At 46.1% G+C, this 21,304-nt stretch overlaps 1 protein-coding gene and 1 long non-coding RNA gene across 2 annotated transcripts in view; one reads left to right on the top strand and one right to left on the bottom strand.

The window, feature by feature from the left end:
* The first annotated feature begins 9,100 nt into the window (after window positions 1–9,100).
* On the top strand, window positions 9,101–18,477 carry LOC125366807. The gene is made up of 3 exons (XR_007213977.1): window positions 9,101–9,114; window positions 16,294–16,302; window positions 18,352–18,477. It is a non-coding gene; the product is annotated as an uncharacterized LOC125366807 (long non-coding RNA).
* The window catches only part of Cdc123 (cell division cycle 123), a 24,763-nt gene continuing 17,073 nt past the window's right edge, over window positions 13,615–21,304 (bottom strand). The window contains exons 9-13 of the mRNA XM_048367528.1: window positions 20,120–20,242; window positions 19,003–19,031; window positions 15,702–15,830; window positions 14,262–14,399; window positions 13,615–13,859 (exon numbers count right to left, since the gene is read on the bottom strand). Coding sequence (XP_048223485.1) covers window positions 13,833–13,859; window positions 14,262–14,399; window positions 15,702–15,830; window positions 19,003–19,031; window positions 20,120–20,242 — 446 coding nt within the window. The 3' untranslated portion in view covers window positions 13,615–13,832. The remainder of the gene's footprint in view (window positions 13,860–14,261; window positions 14,400–15,701; window positions 15,831–19,002; window positions 19,032–20,119; window positions 20,243–21,304) is intronic.

Genomic DNA, 21,304 nt, shown 5'->3' with positions numbered 1-21,304 from the left:
GGATTGAATTCTGGTCTTGCTCTTACACACACACACACACACACACACACACACACACACACACACACACACACACACACAGGCCTTTCCCCAAGATAATTTTATTACATAGCTCAGGCTGACCTCAAATCCTGGGTTTTCCTGCTTCTACTTCCAGGATGCCAGGATTATAGGTGTACACCACCACGCCTGGTTAACAAAGCAATATTTAAGCACCCAGAAGACTTTAATAGACATTTCACAAAGAAGATACTCTACACATAGCACATGGAAAGGTGCTCTGAATCATTATTCATCAGACAAGTACACATTCAAACCAGAGTTACTAGCCACTTCCCACCCACAAATGGCCAAAATGAAAGGACTGGCAATATTAACTGTTGACACGGAGGAATTTTCTTATAATGTGGGAGGAAGTGAAAAATGGTACAAGCATTTTGGATAACAGCTTAGCAGTACTTTTATAAGGTTAAACATACACCTCCCTAACCAAACCTCACACCACCTATTTATGATATACCAATTCTCATTCAGCAAAGAGAAGCACATTTCCACAATGTTCTGCCAGCACTGTTTATATTAGTTTTATTCACAGTAGCCCCAAAGTAAACAACCCAAATGTCCCTCAACAGAGGAGTAAACAAATTTGAATGTATTAAAACAAAGGAATATTGTTTAGCAATAACAAACAACAAATAAAACATATGCAACAACCTGCATAAATCTTAAATATATGATGTAAAGGAAAGATTCTCTCTCTCTCTCTCTCTCTCTCTCTCTCTCTCTCTCTCTCTCTCTCACACACACACACACACACAGTAAGCTGGACACAGTAGCTTCTGAAATTTCCCATCTGCAAACAGTTGACATGATGATTTGCCATCCCAATATTGGCACTGCACAGACACTCAGCCTAGACAATGATAAACACAGCATACATTCGACACTGTTAATCCTGCCACCCAACAAAGTATGACCTAGACATGAGAAGCTAAAGATGTGAAATAAATGTTGGGAAAAAATTTTGGTAAAATGCCTACAACATATTAAGTAGGAAAAATTCTATTGTCAACATTATATTTGCACTGAAATGGTAATAAATGATCTCTCTAATAAACTGCAAAGCACTGGAAAGGTTTCAAAAGGTTAGGATAATAAGATTATGGGTAACTTTTTTCCATGTGTAGCTCCCTATAAACTTGTAATACTTTCATACATAAAGATTAATTTAGCTAGGCACCAGTAGTTCATGCCTGTAATCCTAACTACTCCTGAAGCTGAGATTTGATACATCTGTAAGACTCCAATTAACCACCAAAAAGCCAGAAATGGAGCTGTGGCTTGAAGGGTAGAGCATAAGCCTTGAGTAAAGTTCCAGCTCCAGCACCAGCATGAAGGAAGGGGAAGAAAGGGGAAAGAGAGAAAGGAAGGGAGGGAGGGGAGGGGAGGGAGGGAGGGAAGGAGGAAGGAAGGAAGGAAGGAAGGGAGGAAGGAAGGAACGAAGGAAGGAACGAAGGAAGGAACGAAGGAAGGAAGGAAGGAAGGAAGGAAGGATTAAACTCATGTAGCAAAAACCTTCCTCTATCAGATTATGGAGTCTAATTTTTTGATTCTGAAACAGAGGGGCTGGGAGCATAGCTTGAGTGGTAGAGTATTTTGCCTAGCATGCAAGAGACTTTGAGTTAAATCCTCAGTATCAGTAAACAATATATAATTCTATCAAGACAGGAAAGACAGGTTAAAACAAGGCAGGTCCCTTCTTTCTTTGTTATGGGTCTGACACAAGCTATCAGCTACCAAAGGTCACTCACTTCTCGGTATCAACTTTAGTTCTCTCATAGGGGGTCATCTCTAAAGTCAACCTGGAAGGCACCATCGTTTCAAGTCTTCCACCTGCCTTAATGAGCACAGTCAGCTTAGAGTCTGCAGAAGGTGGACCACGCTCGGGGATGACCTCATACAGGAGAAGCCACATTCTCCATGCCAAGCGGTGCCTGGCAAAGCCCTTCTGCCTGTGCCGAATCACGCTGATTAACTAGGACGTGGCACTTTAACTGTGTCATGGCCTCCATGTGTTGGCTGCTTGTGGGAAACCACAGTGGTGATGACAAAGGTAGCCACCTTTCAGGTGCTTTCAGGAGCACTCTGGCTGCCACCCAATCGGAGACCCCACGTCAAACTCAGCCACTGTCTGTGGAAGACGATATTCCATTACAAGTACTTCAATACAATTCAATACAAGTACTTAAAAGTAGTTGTCAGAAAAGCCTGCTTGGGGTAAACTTCAACAACAGCAAGCAAACACCCCCACCTCCACCCCACCCCCACCCCCACGTCCTTTCCTTTTGCCATAATGCAGATGATACACATTTTATTTAGCTCATATTGAGCAGCTGATGGGTCCCAGGCATTACTCTAGGTAATGTGAGCATAGACTCCTGTGGTTGCAAAAAACTCAAAGATCACATATTCCAACCATTCAATAGGTTCTTGGTTCTTTTTGTGTGTTTTTTTGCCAGTCTTAGGGCTTGAACTCTAGGACCTGGGCACTGTCCCTGAGCTCCTTTTGCTCAAAGCTAGCACTCTACCACTTGAGCCACAGCGCCACTTCAGCTTTTCTGTGATTAATTGAAGATAAGAGTCTCACAGACTCTCCTGCCCCAGCTAACTTTGAACCTCAATCGTCAGATCGCAGCTTCCTAAGTAGCTAGGATTACAGGCATGAGCCACCCACGACTAACTGGGTCTTGGTTCTGATTTGTGTCTCTACCAAGAATAATGCTTATGAAGAGGAACTCGGAATCCTACAGCCATGCATCCTGCAATAGCTGGCCCCACTGTCAGCGAGTTCTCCCTGGGGTAAATTCATAATTAATAAGCATCACTACGCTGAGGGTACTATATTACCTCTTGTTAAGAAAATGAATTGTTCATCTCTTGACTGACATCCAAGTGGCCCAGTTACTTTGGGACTCAACAAAAAGTTGGCAGGTGCTGTTTTGTTTTTAGATTTATATATATATATATTTATATATATACATATATATATATATATATATATTGGCCAGTCCTGGGTCTTGGACTCAGGGCCTGAGCACTGTCCCTGGCTTCTTTTTGCTCAAGGCTAGCACTCTACCACTTGAGCCACGGCACCATCTCTGGCCTTTTCTATATATGTGGTGCTGAGGAATCGAACCCAGGGCTTCATGTATATGAGGCGAGCACTCTTGCCACTAGGCCATATCCCCAGCCCTTGTTTTGTTTTTTTGCTTTAAGACTCGAAAGTTAACAATCTACCAACAGGTGCTCTGTTTCCTGGTACCCGGTCAGAAGCTCATGGTTGTCAGGTTTGCTGAGACAACACGGAACGCTGGTGTAGAGTCTTCTACTTGTGGCGCCTGCGTGATGAGCAGCCCAATAGGAGGAAGTGCGTTTCCAGACTTGGTGATGAGTCACAAGGCCGTGAGAGGCGCGGCCTCCCCTCACGGCTCGACCCTGAAAGCACTGACCTCGTTCAGCCTGGCTGGGAGCCATCCCACCGCCTGCAGTGGGGCCTCCACTCCCACCGCAGCATCCTACCCAGGCCGTCTCCCGAACCCGGCCGGGCAGTTCACCACATGGCTATCTCTGATCTTCCCACTTCAAGAAAGAGAAAACCACTGCACACAAATACCTTGAGCCTGTGCTGGTGGCTGTTCAGGCTTGGAGTCTGCGTGCAGGAATATATTTTCCTGAAGAAAGGGGGCAGGATATTTAAGATGGGGCAGTTCTCCCCAGTTTCAGAGGCAAAGCTACCGTGGCTCTGCTGAGGGACCTGGTGAAGAAAGACAACCATGAGAAAACCAAAGCCTCCCGTAATTCCCCTTCCCATGAACCCCTCTTGTGAGCTGCTCTCTGAGGAGTCCTCCCAGAGACTCACCGTGCTCCGGGCAGAAGAAAGATGCCTGTGCTCCCACCCACTGAGTCACAGCCCGTGTTTCTAGAAATCCACACTCTGGACTTCTTTGATGATCACAGAGAGGAGAGCTGCGTAGAAGATCGACAGAAGTGCCAAGTGTCTTGCTCTGCCTGTTCTCTTTGAACTCTAATGATTTAGCCCAGGCCTCATGGTGTCTGCCCCACTTAGCCAAGTTCTGCAGCTGAAGGATGGTTAAATGACTGACACTGTTTTTTTGGTGTCTGTGGATTGAACTCTGGGTCTAGATGCTGTCTCTTGTGCTTCTGTGCTCAAAGCTAGCATTCTACCACTTCAGCTATAGTTTTATGTCTGACTTCTTTGTGGTTAATTGTATGGAACCAACCCAGATGCCCCTCAGCAGATGAGTGGATCAAGAAAATGTGGCACATGTACACAATGGAATTCTATGCTTCCATCAGAAAGAACAACAGTGCCCCATTGCTAAGGAAATGGAAAGACTTAGAAAAAAATCATACTAAGTGAAGTGAGCCAGACCCAAAGAAACATGGACTCTATGGTTTCCCTCATTGGTAATAATTAGTACGTCTAGGATAGACCTAGCAGAAGAACACAATAGCTCAATAGCTATGGACATATGAACACATAAGATGATGCTAAGTGAAAGGAACTCCAAGATATGGAAATAAGTGGTTTATCATTGTTGTTGTTGTTTTCAATGTACCATGTGAAATTATGCCTTTTTCTTTTGTCTTTCTTCCCCATGGTTTTACCCCTGATGTCACTGTAACTGATTTTGGTACACTAGGTATTGTATATACATTAATTGGAACTAGGGAAGGGAAGGGGAACATAAAAATGGAGAGACAAAGGGTAAAAGGTGAACCAATGAAACTGCAATACTTACAAGACAGTATGCTGTAAACCAACTGTACAACTCAGGAGGGGGAGGGAAACGAGAAGGGGGGAAGGTGGGAGACAAAATGAGGGAGGAGGTAACAAGTTTGATAAGAAATGTACGCACTGCCTTACCTATGAAACTGTAACCCCTCTGTACATCACTTTGACAATAAATAAATTAATTTTTAAAAGAAAATGAATAAACCAAAAAATGCATTGTACTTATGAAGTATGTTTTTTTAATTGAAACTCATTTATATAACGATTTAAAGTATTTACAAACTAAAAAAAATATATGAAGAGGAAAAAAAAAAAGAGTCTCACATACTTTCCTGCCTGGACTGGATTTGAACCATGATCCTCAGATCTCACTCTCCTGAGTAGGTTAGATTACAGGCATGAGCCACCAGCCCTCTGGCTCAATTTACCTCCACGTTAAACCACTTATCAATGTGTTTCTTCCTCTCCTTGTGCGGAGGTCTGAAAGCACAACTTTCCACCTTGTTGTTGTCCGGGAATTACTTTAGTCTTTCTTACAGGTTGGAACCCAAGCAAACACAGAACTATGTGGTGTGCTGCTCAAGGCCTTCTGGAAGCTCAGGGGACTCCAGCTCTAGGAATTTAGATCTCCATACACTTCTTGTCTCCCTGGCTCCTGCATACAACACTGCCATGTTGGCCACCACCATGTGCCAGTAACAACTGAGAGATGAAGGTAAGATGAAGGGCCTCCCTTCCCTCCAGAGGTTGTATCACCGTGAGGTGAACTCTGCCACAGCAAGGAGATAAGAGCCAGGGAGGTTCACTTCCCCACAGAGATGGTTTCATACCCAGCAGATGTTCACCCCAAATCCAGATGAGCAAGAGGTGCTTTGCAAATATTTACCTCACTGCATAGCAACAGGGAGAGCCCGAGTGAGGGCTCTGTTTAACCTCGGGGACACACATCCCTCCCTTCTTTCAACATGCAACGAAAAGCCACAAGCCTACCTGTGGCTGCCTGTCCTGCTGCTCAAGCCCTGCGAACGCTGGACGCCCTTCATTGCTAAACCATCTGGTTATCCAGGATTTCAACAGCAGTGGAAAAAAACCTTAGACTTGCTTTCCCATGTGCAGTGAACTGCTTGGCCTTGGGGTTCAGACTCATCTTTCCATCCTCAGAAATGAGGATTCAACATGCGCCCCATTTTTTTTTTCTATCTATGCTTCCAGTCTTTCCTCTGCTGAACTGAAGAAGCCAAGTGTTTGGTGTTGAAACAAATCAACAATGGCACAGCACAATACGAAGAGGGCCCAATACACAACCCTCTCCTGTACACTGCATTGAGAATGGAGGCGAAGACTTAAAACGCAACAAAACTAAACAGCTTCTCCGAATATGGAAGCCTGGTGGTGTTTGGTTGAAAGGCAGAGCACACTTACAGGATGCAAAAGGAGAATTCAGTCACCTAAAAACGCACACAGCAATTGAGACATCTGTCTTCTGTGGCCACAGCACAGCCCGTTGTGTCTTGAGCCCTAGCTCTTAAGCCCAAGGGCCTAAACTTAGTACTATAAATGTCATGCACAAGGGGCAGCCATTTTATTAACTAGCGTGCGCATGGCACCATCTGGTGGTAAATCCCTTAGCAACTTGGAAGAAGTTGCAGGCCATTTCTGCCACCCCCACCCCCCCACCCCCACCACCCCCACCCCCACCACCCCCACCACCCCCCGCCAACCTTACACATTTTGGGATTTTGGACTAGTTTAAGAAAAACATTTTGAGTTTTCATGTCCTAAAAAAATATATATATTAAGTCTATGACACATTTCCCACTGAGTCCAAGGATCAATAAATATGATTTGCAATTTCCCCATTCCAAAATCAACAACCATAAACTAGGAAGATTTGACAAAGAAATTGGACAGTTTTACAGAAAAAATACTTTCTCAAATAACAATTACTTTCTTTCATTGAGAAAAAACTTTATCCAGAGGTTCAGGCCCAAGATTCTGTTATACTATCTCATGTCTGGGTAGTTTAAAAAGTTAATAAGTGTATGACCCGGCATGGTAGTTCACACCTTGTAATTCCAGCACTTGGAAGCTCAGGCAGAAGGATCAGGAGTTCAAAGCCAGCCTGGGCTACATATTCAGACCCTGTCTTAAAAAAAAAGCATGCTTCCAAATGTGATCATGCTATAGATTAATTTCAGACAGCCTGAAGGGAAGCTGAGATCTAAGCATGTCGACTCTGGGGTTTAGTATTTACTTAACAGGGGATGATGGAATCTCAGAGAGAGAAGAAAGATGGACACAAAATATACAAAGGCTACCCAATTTTCCATGGGTTTTCCTAGGAATAATTTCATCTTACAAGGGTGCAGCAGCCATGTGCATGTGGTAGAAATCACACTTGCAGTTCTGGATTTGGATACTTGCCCTGGCTAAGGAGATGTGTGATACTCCCACGGTGTTGGGCCATTCAGGAAGCCAAAGCTACAGTGGCAGCCGGACCCTACAGTGCTCTGTGCCTTGTGGCTACCATGTTGGTCTGTTGGGTGTACTAAATGCATGTTCAAGTTAGGATGTTTTCTACTTACTAACACAGAGACCTTCACCACCTGACCCCTTTGTGCCTCTGTGTTCTTATCCATGAAATGGTGTGGTAATGTCTTCATTTTACCTGCACCCAGGAAGATTAGTTACTAATACAGAGAGCACAGATAGAAGAGCATACAGTAAGTACTATGTGTGCTAGCCATTATTGTAAGTTCTCAAGAGGAGTCACTAAATGATTTTCCATAGCACTAATTCATAGTGCTTTCATGATTTCATACCCAACAATTATTTAAGGACACATCAATCCTATGCTCTTCACACAGAGTCTATAGCAAAACACGTTGAAGGTCAGAGTCAAGAATGTTCTCGGGGCTGGGAATATGGCCTAGTGGCAAGAGTGCTTGCCTCCAACACATGAAGCTCTCGGTTCGAATCCCCAGCACCACATATATGGAAACGGCCAGAAGAGGCGCTGTGGCTTAGGTGGCAGAGTGCTAGCCTTGAGCGGGAAGAAGCCAGGGACAGTGCTCAGGCCCTGAGGCCAAGGCCCAGGACTGGCCAAAAAAAAAAAGAATGTTCTCTAGGGTGCCAAGCCTCGTGTCTCTCGATTCTCCTCAGGTCACCATGGTGTCTCTCTACAACTCCATTAGGGTTGATCGGATTTGTTGAGGTCGTTTTTCTGCTCTTTACTACCCTCGTGGCTCAGTTTCCTAACAGTATTAAGTGTATTCGAGACTATAAGTTTTTGGGGACAGGTGTCTGCTTGCAGTTGCTGGCTTTCTCATGAAGACTCCTGATTCACTCTCCCAAATGTGGCTTCTCTATCTCGCAATCCAATTCCTGACTCACAGTATACAAGAAGCAAAGAAATGCTGGCGGAGGATGTTGGGGCTTTCATTGGATAGAGATCTATGCCTTTCACCAGGCAAAAAAACAAACACTCCTAACGGCGATAATGTCACTTGACATTCAGGCAACACTTTTCATCTTCAAAGCCATTTGTAGACATGAAAAACCTCGGCTGTCAGCTTTCCCCAGATAAGAATAAATGCATGATGCATTTATTTACAATTCTGCCCCGTGCCTCAGACCTGCACAGTGGATCTCGCTGATAAATTGCGGCTGAAGAAGATGACTTGGTACGGGGGAGGGAGGAGGAAGGAAGGATGGGAGCTGTCAAGGAAGGGGGAGGCACAGCCTGCAAATCGCCTAGGGAATTCTGGGAGTCGGGGAGACCCTGGAGAGAGCATTTGGCTACCTTCCTTTAGGACTGCATGGAGGAAGCCTCGCCAAGATCAGGGGTTTGCCCCGCGGCGCCTCTAGCTGTGCTGTGACATATTTCAAATGATTTTCCCTTTTGTATTCCCAGCATGCATGCTTAATGCAAACGCAGGGGTTGCCTGGCATACTAACTCGAATCAACATTAACACAACATCTCTTAGGTGTGTATGCATATGTGTATATGTGTGTGTACTCGTGTCCATACGTGACATCTATATATTTTTTAAACTTCCTTTTTGCCATTACTTGGGTTTGTCCTCAGGGCCTGGGCACTGTCCCTTACTTAGCTTTTGCTCTCAGGGTTGACAGTCGCTTGAGCCACGCCTCCAGCCCCTCATCTTCAGGTTTCCAGCCTCCAGAGAGCTAAGATGGAAGGTAAGAGCCGCTGATGAAGCAACGTGTTGTTGTCTTGTCTCGGCTCGCCTCACCTTTGTTCCTGAAGGTGGGGGCTAAGAGCTGGGGAGAGAGGTCAGTAAGGAACCATGCCTCTTTGCCCGTGTTGCAGGCTGGAAGGAAGGCAATGAGATTAAGGACTGGTTTACTCTGGTTTCAAAAATCATCACATCAACAGGAAGGCAAAGCCTGTGCTGGCTGGGAGAAAAGCGGACTGAGCTTCCCAGAAGGCCTGCCCCTCCCTGGGAGCTGTACACAAAGGCCACCAAGCAGATGCTAAATCGTTTTTTTGTTCTTGGTTGGGGTTCTGGGGCTTGAACTCAGGGCCTGGGTGCTGTCCCTGAGTGCTTTGTGCTCAAGGCTAGCACTCCACCACTTTGAGCCACAGCGCCACTTGCAGTTTTCTGGTGGTTCATTGGAGTTAAGAGTCTCATGGACTTTCCTACCCTGGGTGGCTTTGAACTGCAATCCTCAGATCTCAGCCTCCTGCATAGCTAGGCTTACAAGCATGAGCCACAGGCTGAGATGCTAATTCTTGAGGTAACGAATGAATCCTGTTGTCTCTCTTAGAAGCAAAGATAGTGCTTCTATGTTTCTAAGTACCTTGTTCCCTAGTCTATCCTGCCTCAAAATGACACCCAGCACTACTTGTTAGATGGCTGTTAGGAAAATGTCACTCTGGCAATTGTATCTCCATCCTTTTCCCCTCGTTTATCTCAACTGCCACTTCTCTAGGAAAGACACTATGTCACTGTGGATGTGTTCAGCGTGTCGCAGGATATTGGGGTGTCATGTAGGAATAAGGGCATCGACTCAAAAGGAACTTGGCAAGCTAGTTTCCTCTGCAGAAGGATCCGAGAATGCTAGCACGCTGGGCAGGAAGTCTGCCTGGGTTTTCTCCCTAACTTATACTGCCCCTCTTCCGATGGGTCAAAACTTAGGTTCACAATCTTGTCCAATTAGATAGTATAAAGAGGATTTTTAAAAAATTAGCTCCATTAACAGGATGTAGCTAAAATTCAATGAACTTGTAACAGAATGTAACCAGAATAGGATGTAACTAATAATACAATGGATGGGGGCCAAGACACATGGCCACAGGGGGAACTTTCCAGAAAAACTCCTCCCAAGGTTGATGGGAAGGCAGCACCACTCTGACAGAAAAGATTCTAATTCTTACAGTGTCCTCCTGCTACTGAATCCCTCCCTGCTTCCCAGAGAAGTCAGGAAGCTTCGAACCCGTACCAGATCCCGTCACGCCTTTCTTTTTGCTTTTGTTTAGTTAGTTACTGTCCGGGGGATGTACAGAGGGGCTACCGTTTCCTCCGCAGGCAACGAGTCCATGTCCTATCCTGGCACTCCTTGCGTGAGCCAGGCCGTGGTGTCCACGCGCAACAGTGGCAACGGCCCTGCCCGGCGGAGCCGAAGCGCAAGCGCTGTCCTCGCCCAGCCGGGCCGCGCTCCATTGCTGCTCGTCAACCAGAGCCTCCTCCACAAGAGCCTGAGCGAGCGGCCCGCGGGAGGGCTCGTCCTGCGTACAGTACTTAGCCTGTGGGAGGGCTCGTCCTGCGTACAGTACTTAGCCTGTGGGAGTGCTCGTCCTGTGTACAGTACTTAGCCTGTGTGAGTGCTCGTCCTGTGTGAGTGCCCGTCCTGTGTGAGTGCCCGTCCTGTGTGAGTGCTCCCCCGTGTGAGTGCTCGTCCTGTGTGAGTGCTCGCCCTGTGGGAGTGCTCCCCCTGTGTGAGTGCTCGTCCTGTGTGAGTGCTCGCCCTGTGGGAGTGCTCCCCCTGAGTGCTCGTCCTGTGTGAGTGCTCGCCCTGTGTGAGTGCTCGCCCTGTGTGAGTGCTCGTCCTGTGTGAGTGCTCGCCCTGTGTGAGTGCTCGCCCTGTGTGAGTGCTCGCCCCGTGTGAGTGCTCCCCCTGTGTGAGTGCTCGCCCTGTGTGAGTGCTCATCCTGTGGGAGTGCTCGTCTTGTGTGAGTGCTCGTCCCGTGGGAGTGCTCGTCCCGTGGGAGTGCTCGCCCTGTGTGAGTGCTCGCCCTGTGTGAGTGCTCGCCCTGTGTGAGTGCTCGCCCTGTGTGAGTGCTCATCCTGTGGGAGTGCTCGTCTTGTGTGAGTGCTCGCCCTGTGTGAGTGCTCATCCTGTGGGAGTGCTCGTCTTGTGTGAGTGCTCGTCTTGTGGGAGTGCTCGTCCTGAGTGAGTGCTCGTCCTGAGTGAGTGCTCGTCCCGTGTGGAGAGCTCGTCCCGTGTGAGTGCTCATCCTGTGTGGAGAGCTCGCCCTGTGTGAGTGCTCGCCCTGTGTGAGTGCTCACCCTGTGTGGAGAGCTTTCCTTCTTCACGGAGCTGGTTTCGTCACGGAGCTGGTTTCGTCACGGAGCTGGTTTCGTCACGGAGCTGGCGTCTTCCCGGAGCTGGCTTCTTCACGGAGCTGGCGTCTTCCCGGAGCTGGCGTCTTCACGGAGCTGGCGTCTTCCCGGAGCTGGCTTCTTCACTTTCCGGCTGAGCTCAGCACTGTCCCTTCTCCCGGCAAAGCAGGCGTCGCACGTGCGCTCGCTGCCGCCCAGTCCGTTCCCGGTCCTTGCTCGTCAGTGCCAGGCTAGAAGAGCAGCGGCACCCGGCTCTGGCAGCGCCTCGAGTCCCTGCTGGCCGAGTCCCCGCGGGCCACGCAGCCTGCCGCTCCCTCGCCTCGGTGAGCTTTTTGGTCTCTACGTGTGGAGCAGTGGAATTTATTTTGTTTTCTCTGGCTAAAAAAGACAAAGCCCATTTCCAGGGCTAAATTTAAATGGACTCGTGGTACAAACTCCCTCTCTTGTGGGTTTACAAAAAGACCCATGAACAGTTAAAAATATATATTTTTTTCAAAGCACTCATATCTCAAACAATTGGCTTCAGAAAGACATCTGGTAATCTATTAGTTGCCAAACCAAATACTGAGCTCAAGAAACTGAATTCAACTACATAGCGATTAGGAATGGTGAAATATTGGTATTCGCAGGGAAATGGTCAGAACGTGAACAAATAATGTTGAGCGAGACAAGTCTAGAACACAGAGAACATAGGGGCATGAGCTCCCTGATATATGACTGTTAAGGTGGGGGGTGGTGGGACAGTAGAGACCAGGTCTGCGAAACAAAAAACTTCTTGTCAAATGGTATTTCCACAGGTTTGGGTCAGAGACCTTACATTATGTAACTAAAACCAAACAGCTACTCAACATATAAAGGTCAAAAATAGACCTCTCAGTGGATCACAATAGCTCAAAAGCTATGTATGTATGATCATATAAGATAAGGATAAGCAAATTCTATTGTTGACATTACATTTAAAGTCCTAGGTGAATTTCCCTTGGCGTAGGCCACGTGGCTACTGTATATGTTTTTGGTACACTGTGTATTGTATATATGTCTACCTGATCTAGGGAAGGGAAAGAAAAACAGGGTGTAAGATATCACAAGAAATGTACACACTTCCCTATTATGTAACTGTACCCCATTTGCACAACACCATGTGCAAAAAATTAATAAAAAAAAAGAAACAGCATTGAAGAAAAAAACACCTTTTGTTTCCATTTCCTGGAGTTCATTTTGATACATATTATTTTATAGTTTTTTATTTTCATTTATTTGATTTATTAGTGCCCAGTTGATGTCATCCCTTGTAACATTCTCATCCACCCCTCCTACCCTGCCCCTTCCCTCACTTTTCTTAATTTTAAGTTATGTATTGGACTTTTTTGCCATTTAACAAAGCAACTTATGTAAACAACAACAAAAAAAGAAAGAAACTGAATTCAAGAACTAATCTGTCTTGAACACGCAGGAGGGAGGAGCTCGCCCTTGTCCTCTACCCCAGGCCGCCTCCCTCGTGCCCCTGTGTGTGCGGAGGCCGCAGCTAGCGAGGCCCGCTGGAGGCTGCCGGGGCAGCCCTGACTGGCGACTGGCCGAGGGAACCACAGCTCAGCTCGACCACCGCCGAGGACACTACAGAAGAATTACTAAAATGCTGGGCTTCGAAAAAGTGACTGTCAGCTGGGCACTAGTAGCGCACACCTGTAATCCTAGCTACTCACGAAGCTGAGCTCTCAGGATTGTAGTTCAAAGCCAGCCCAGGAAGGAAAGTCATGAGAGTCTCATCTCCAACTGACCACCAAAAAAATGGACGTGGCGCTGTGGCTCAAATGGCAGAGTGCTAGCCTTGAGCACAAAAGCTCAGGGACAGTGCCTAGGCCCTGAGTTCAAGCCCCAGGATTGAAACAAAAGAAAAGAAAAAGGCATGGGGGTGGGAGTTGTCTGTTCTCCAAAACTCCAATATACTTTTCATGACTGTTGGATCGTATGAGAAGTTTCTAATTTGTAGGCAGATTCATTCTGTAGATAGCTTCATTTGCAAGTAAAACTAGATGAACACCCTCAAGATACAAGTATTTTCCATTGTAATACACAGTTTTATTTTTAAATGGAGAAATAACGATTAAGAACCATTTCCATATAATAAACATAAATTTAACTATCTGCCTGGTAGGTATAAAAACAGCAGCAAAGAAAATATAGATAAATCCAAAGAGATTGAGCCATAGGAAGAAAGTATTTCGTAGAAAGTTACTTTATTATTAGGACAGGACGGTCTTGCACACTTAAGATCTTCATTATAGATAGCAAAGTCCCTCCCTGCCCACGAATATAAAAAGCTCTGAGTCCCACACTGCCTGCCCAGCCCACTAGTCTGGAGGAAGTGGGGGCCACAACCAGTGGCCAGAAGCAGCTGTGCTTCCTCCTGAGCTTAGTCTTCATCTAGCGCTCAGTCCTCCTCTTGCTGATTTCTTTGCTGTGGGAGGAAAGAGGGTATGTTGGTCTTCTAGTTTGAGGATCTGTGTGTTTCCACGCAGAATCACAGGGAAGTAAGTACAAAGAGCCACGCCCCTCCCTGAGTAACCAGAGCAGAAGCTTGACTTCCGGCAGCCCCAAGACAACACACATAATTCAAAGCTAGAAATGTTGTGAAAATGTTACAATGTGCAAGGTTGTACCACCCTTCCTGTCATTCCAATTGATAAATTACTCCTTCAGCTCACACTCCATATTTTACTGTACAATGATGGAAGCTGTTGGTTCTGATCCTTTCATTGACAGTCATCAAATGAAAGTCTGGCTGCTATAATAAGACTGAAATGAAATGTGAAACAGTATGCTTGACCACCAACTTGAACGGCATACGCATATACGTTACCAGCTTAAGGAAATCGATCAGCTTGTGGGCGTCCTCCCCGGTGGAGAGGTCCACGAAGTCCTTGGGCAGGCCGTAGCTCAGGTAGGGGCTGGGCTGCACTGTGACTTCACTGTCCGTGCAGCGGAAAGCCGGGGAGTCCTGACAAAGAGGCCAGGGAAGCCTGGAGTCATTTACTTGACTATTCTCCAAACAAACAAGAAAGATCTTAGCACAATTCCAAAGCCCATATTCTCTTCTGAATTGGAGAAGGAAGAAGACTAAAGTAAAAGAAGACACCAGGGGCTGGGAATATGGCTTAGTGGCAAGAGTGCTTGCCTCGTATACATGAAGCCCTGGGTTTGATTCCTCAGCACCACATATACAGAAAAGGCCAGAAGTGGCACTGTGGCTCAAGTGGCAGAGTGCTAGCCTTGAACAAAAAGAAGCCAGGGATAGTGTTCAGGCCCTGAGTTCAAGGCCCAGGACTGGCCAAAAAAAGAAAAAAAGAAGACACCAGGAATTTAATAATTCTACATACCTACTAGAAAATGGAGGGAGAAACTAGAAGACGGCGAGGGGCTGGGGGACATTATCCAAAAAGAAATGTACTCATTGCCTGACTGTAGCCCCTCTGGATATCACGTTCATAATAACAATAAAAAAAATTTTTTTAAAGAGGAAGCTGAGCAGGGACCCTCTGGGATACAGAATGTCACAATGGGAAAGGTATGGTCTCATAGACACAGAGCCACTGACAGACAGAGACAATGAACTGAGCTCAGGTTGGGTACAACAGAAGAACAGAAAAAAATGCACTGGATTATCAGTATTTCTTTTCTTTCTTTTTTTCTTTTTGCCAGTCCTGGGGCTTGGACTCGGCCTGAGCACTGCCCCTGGCTTCTTTTTGCTCAAGGCTAGTACTCTACCACTTGAGCCACAGCACCACTTCTGGCTTTTTCTATACAGGTGGTACTAAGGAATCAAACCCAGGGCTTCATGTATACGAGGCAAGCACTCTTGCCACTAGGCCATATTCCCAGCCCCAGTATTTCTTAAAATGAAATAATCAAGTCACAATGTCACCTCAAGAACAGTTAAGTAGGGCTGGGGATATAGCCTAGTGGCAAGAGTGCCTGCCTCGGATACACGAGGCCCTAGGTTCGATTCCCCAGCACCACATATACAGAAAATGGCCAGAAGCGGCGCTGTGGCTCAAGTGGCAGAGTGCTAGCCTTGAGCGGGAAGAAGCCAGGGACAGTGCTCAGGCCCTGAGTCCAAGGCCCAGGACTGGCCAAAAAAAAAAAAAAAAAAAAGAACAGTTAAGTACCAGTATGGTTGGGTTCACTCTTCACACCCCCACCCCCACCCCCGCCTCCGTCATTGCCTCTCTATACATCTGAAGAACAAACCACTGCATGGATTAAGAGGGCTTCTTTATATCTTTTTAAAGAAATGTCTCACCTGCTCCAGAGCATCCCCTTCACTAAAGTCTCCTTTCAAGTTCCTCCCAGATACCAGCTCCTCCCAAGTAAACAGCAAGGAGTCCGTGACTTCCCCAAATGGATTGAAATCAATTAACCACACCTTCCCCTGGAGTAGACAGGGAAAAAGAAAAAGGATAAAGTAAGCAATGCTACATAGCTCAGCAGTGAGGTGAAAAGAATCAGCTTTTAAGAATCCAAGACAAAGGCAGATGCTGGAGGCGCATGCCTGTAGCAGGGCCGTCTGTAAGACTTCCAAAAACAAAAGCCAGAAATGGAGCTGTGGCGCAAAGTGGTAGAGCACTAACCCTGAGCACAAAAACTCAGGAAGAGCGCCCAGACTGGCATAGGCACATGTATACACACACGCACAAGCACAAATGCATGCGTGCACGCAGATGCGCGCGCGCACACACACACACACACACACACACACACACACACACACACACAGGAATCCAAGACAATCCTTGTAAATCGTGTGCGCTATCACTCCAGGAGCTGGCTAAAGCACGCAGGGCAGTGCAACCCCTGGCTTTGTGAAGGAATGGACCGCGCAGGTGCAGGGGAAGGGAAGGTGAGTCTTTCCACACTGAGTCAAAGTGCACAGTCACGTGGACAAGTCGTGACAGGGGTGGCCAAACCCAAACAGCTCGGTGACATGTGCAACCAAGTTACACAAGAGTCTGCTTTCTGCAACAGCTACAAAATAATATATTCAAGAACGTGTCTACCAAACTCTGACACAAGTGCCGTTAGTAAATGAAATGAATTGGACAATATGGTTTCCGTCCCTTCATAGAAGCTGTCAGGATGCTGATACTAGCATGTTCCTTGCTTTGAAAAATGTAACTAGTTTGGCAAATCACAGCAGTAATTACTTACATACATGTCTAACTTCACTCTGACACTCATTAAGTCTTTTACCAAAACAGATACCCATGTCGACCTGGCAGCCCAGGAATTTTGCCAGGGACATACTGAGACACCTTTGCGATTCCAACATTTGTTAACTGCCCATAAGTGCCCGAGTTCATGTACAATGTGGGCAGATAATATAGCTCTCACAGGATTACATGGATTAAATGAGTTAGTGAATTAAATGAGGATAAAGCCCTTCGGAGGAATGGGCTGATTACAGACTCACGAACAGCCTCAACTCTGCGTGTCAGCGGACAGATGTCTGAGGTCTCTCTGTGAAGATCAATGCCCCTAGAGCAAAGATTATCCTATTCCTGGCTTCCGGTTAGAACAGTGGCATCCAGCGACCAGACTTGATCTGAGTTGGCCCGTGTCTATCAGGTGGAATCAGACCAGGGCAGGAGGCCTGGACACCTGCCTGTCAGATCCAATTTCTCTCCATCCCCCCATAGCCACCTCCCACCCTTTTCTACAATGTGTTACCAGTGTTGAGACTGCCAAGTAACACCCCCCCTCTCTGCTTGGAGTTACTTTCTAGCCTTTCTTTCTAACTCCCAGAAGCCACCGCCACGCTGGACGCCGGGAGACAGACGAGGTGACGGGGCAGCAGTGCTGCTGAGCAGGGAACAGTGGAGCCGGGACGTGAGCCTCTGCCAGGGGCTGGGCATCGGTGCTGTGGGGCCGAGGGGAGGGAGAAGCACTGCGGCTGCGCGGGGAGCACGGCGGGGCACACCTCTGAGCACCCCTGCTGGCTTCGGAACAGAGCACGGATCACAGAGCAGGGATCACAGGCCGAAAGCCAAGCCTGCAAGTTCTCCCACAACAGGAGCTGGTTGGGCAGTGAAATCGCTGCCATACAATTTTGGGGGTTTTTTTGTTTTGTTTTTTTACTAATTCAGGATTTTCGACACACAGCCGGGCGCCGTCCTGCGTGCCTTCCCCTCCAGCGCTTGAAGACGGGCAGCCGGCCCGCCTGGGGTGGGTGACCCAGCAAAGCCCTTCCTCAAACCAAACCAAACCAACCGCCCCCCAAATACAACAAAACCCAGATGACATCGTACACACTGGCCATCACATAGACGAAAAAACGTTCACTGACATTAATCATCGCTTTTGCGATTTGTGCTGATCATAAAACACCGACCATGATTTACTGAAAATTGAAAACATATTAAAAGCTATTATTTTATTCGTGTCAAAATGGCTACCAACAAAAAGACAGAGAAGTGTTGGAGAGGACACGAAGAAAAACCAAACAAAAATCTTTCTGGACTGTTGGTGGGAATGGACATCAGTACAGGTACGTGGAAACCAATATGACGGTTCCCCAGAAAACTAAAAACAGCCACCATGCGACCCAGCGCCCCAGTCCTGCGTGCACACGCACAGGATGCTGGGAGACAGCTGTCCTCCCGTGTTCACCCCTGCACCATTCTAAGAAACAACCTTCGTGTGATTTGCCGAGGAATAAAGAAAATGAGATGCATTTCCACAGTGGAATTCTACCCAGTGATAAGAAAGGATGCCATCCTGTCATTTGTGTCAAGATGGAGAGAGCGAGAGGTCTTAATGTTAAATGAAATAAGCCAGGCATAGAAGACAAGGATAGCACGGTCGCCCTGCTATGTGAAATCTAAACAAGCTGATCTCCTAGATGTGGGGAGGGGAGGGAGGAGGACCAGAAGATGGGAAAAGAAACGGGAAAACAGGGAAAGGTGGGTACTAAGTTAATAGACAGGCATACAAAGTTCTACACAGCACAGTGGCTGTCATGCTAATGATGACACGTTTAAAATAACTGCAAGAAAGGATTCTGAATATTTTTATCATAAAGACATTATAAATGTTAGAGATGAGTTAAATAATAGCAAATGTGGATCTAAATTAAGCATCCCATGATACACCTATAGGAATGTTTACTTATGCATCAGTTAAGGAAACAAATTTTTTAGTTAAGAGTGTTAAATCTACTAAGGGAAAGGAATTATAAGAGGAATAAATGTAAACTAACATTCATATTTAAAGATAAAAGTGAATCAAATCATGCTAAAAGTTGTCTAGTTGCCTAAAATCAATTCCTAAGATGTCCACTGACAAGTCAGCTGTGTTCATGGAACTATGTTATGGAGGGCCAGACCTTGGCAAGGGTGTGGAGTGGGAAACAGGGTGACCACAGGCTACCTCTCCGTGAGTAAACCCGAAACCTCTGCACACCATTATTGAAGTCTCCTCGGGCCAGGTATGCGTCCAGAGTTGCTTCTGGACTACTGTAACTTCCACAGCGTGGCGCTGGTTTGGAAGCTAGCTTGGACAAGGGAAGTGCCCAGTGTGTGGAGCGTATCACCAGAGCTTTTACTTACCCTACTGTCTCTGTATATGTCAAATACAACTGTAAAGAAGAAAAGACTCAGTTAGTACGAAGCTAATATTTCATGATCTAAGCCTCTCGTGAAATTCTAGTGAGCTTTAGTACTAAGCAGAATATAATTGGCCTTGAGTTACTACTGCTTCTAAATCTCAGCATCTCAAACATAAAAAAATGCCCTTCCCAAACACATTGGTTTATGGACCTAACTTTGTTTCCCTTTCTCTACCTCCAATCACAAAAATCCCCTGTACTTAAAACTTCAAACCCAACACTAACACGCCATCAACCAGCTCACCCGTGAAATGGTCACATGGGAAAAAGGGAAAAACTTTGAAAATGAACATACATAGTTGATTCTGTGAGTGAAAGGAACAAAACACATCATAAGAAAGCATAAAACCTACACTGGGCTGAAGGCAGAACTCCTTAAATCTGCCATGAGTAGAGAAAAACATAAATCACAGATGCAATTTTGTTTGTTTTGCCACTCCTGGGGCTTGGACTCAGGGCCTGAGCATTGTCCTTGGCTTCCTTTTGCTTGAGGCTAGCACCCTGCCACTTGAGCCACAGTACCACATCTGGCCTTTTCTGTTTAGGTAGTGCCGAGGAATCGAACCCAGGGCTTTGTGCATGCTAGGCAAGCACTCTGCCTCTAAGCCATATTCCTGGCCTAACAGATACGATTTTAAGATATATAAAAATCCTTTTAAACACAATATACGTTCAACTCCTAAAATCAACCCACAAAGGTGTACTTTGTAACTGGTGCTGTCTTTGAGCTTTCAAATATGGAAGCGAGTAAAATGCACATCTGCAGGCCAGGAGAGAACTGTCAGGAATAAAGAGGAATTCTAATTAAACAGGGTGAGACAAACACACACCAAGTTCAGAACCAAGTTCAGAAATACCCGCTCTCAAGACAATACAATGCTGTAGCACACAACTTCAAATGCAGTTTTTTTTCTTTTTGGGGTGGTGAGGACAGACCCCGGGGCCTCAGGCATGCTAGGCGAGCGCTCTACCACTGAGCTCCCTCAGAGCCTTCAAATGCACCTAAAATAAGGGCTAGCCACATCTACGCCAGTAAAACAATAAAATAAAATACTCACAGTCTTCATCTAAGAATTTATACTGTATGTGTTTCTTGAAAAAGTCTTGTATGCACCTACAAATTTCCTCCTTTTGCTTAGAAATATGATCATAGTATTGTGTATAATCCCTCTGGGAAATACCTGGCAAGAAAATAGTTTGAATTTTGTTATTATACTATAGTCTCTAAAAAAACAAAAAAGAAAATGTGTGATTTAAACTCCCTCCCTCCCTGCCATGCCAAGATTTGAACCCAAGGCCAAGGCTTCTCGCTCACTTGACTTTTTCTTGTCCACAGCTGGTACTCTATCACTTGAGCCATGCCTCCAGCTTAGCTTTTTGCTGGTTAAATGGAGAAAAGTTTCTTGGGACTTTTCTGCCTGGACTGGTTTCAAAGTACAGTCATCCAGATCTCAGCTGATCTTAGCTCCTGAGTAGCTAGAATGACAGGCACGAGTCAGTGGCATCTAGCTAAACATATTTTCAAGAAAACTGAAAGGGCTGGGGATATGGCCTAGTGGCAAGAGTGCTTGCCTCATATACATGAGCCCTGGGTTCAATTCCCCAACACCACATATACAGAAAATGGCCAGAAGTGGCGCTGTGGCTCAAGTGGCAGAGTGCTAGCCTTGAGCAAAAAGAAGCCAGGGACAGTGCTCAGGCCCTGAGTCCAAGCCCCAGGACTGGCCAAAAAAAAAAAGAAAAAGAAAACTGAAAGATCAGAATACAATCAAATGAGTATTTCTTAACATGCACTGAGTGCAGAGCTTACTTGGAAAGATGAACGCTGAGTCTGATGTTCTATGCTGTCTGTGTTCTGACTTTTAGAAATGTTTTTCTTTGGCATAATGGGAAGAATTCAGTCAACCAAGGCAATAATATAAAAAGTAAAAAGGCAAAAAAATAAAAAATAAAAAGGCAATCTAAGTGTTGTTGTTCAAAGCCAGCCCAGGCAGGAAAGTTCTAAGACTCATCTCCAAAAACTATTAAAAAAAAAAAAAAAAAAGGTGGAAGTGGAGCTGTGGCTCAAGTGGTAGGGCACTAGCCTTGAGCACTAAAGATCAGGGACAGTGCCCAGGCACCAAGTTCAAGCCCCAGGACCAGCCAAATAAATGAATAAAGTCAAAATTTTAAACTTCCACACAGAGTCAACTATGGTACTTGGATTTTTCCAAGAAACTCTACAAAATGATACTCACTTCCAC

This window comes from Perognathus longimembris, chromosome 18, assembly GCF_023159225.1.
Source record: "Perognathus longimembris pacificus isolate PPM17 chromosome 18, ASM2315922v1, whole genome shotgun sequence".
NCBI lineage: Eukaryota > Metazoa > Chordata > Mammalia > Rodentia > Heteromyidae > Perognathus > Perognathus longimembris.
The sequence above is the reverse complement of the archived record's forward strand: the minus strand, read 5'-3'. Positions and strand labels throughout refer to the sequence as shown.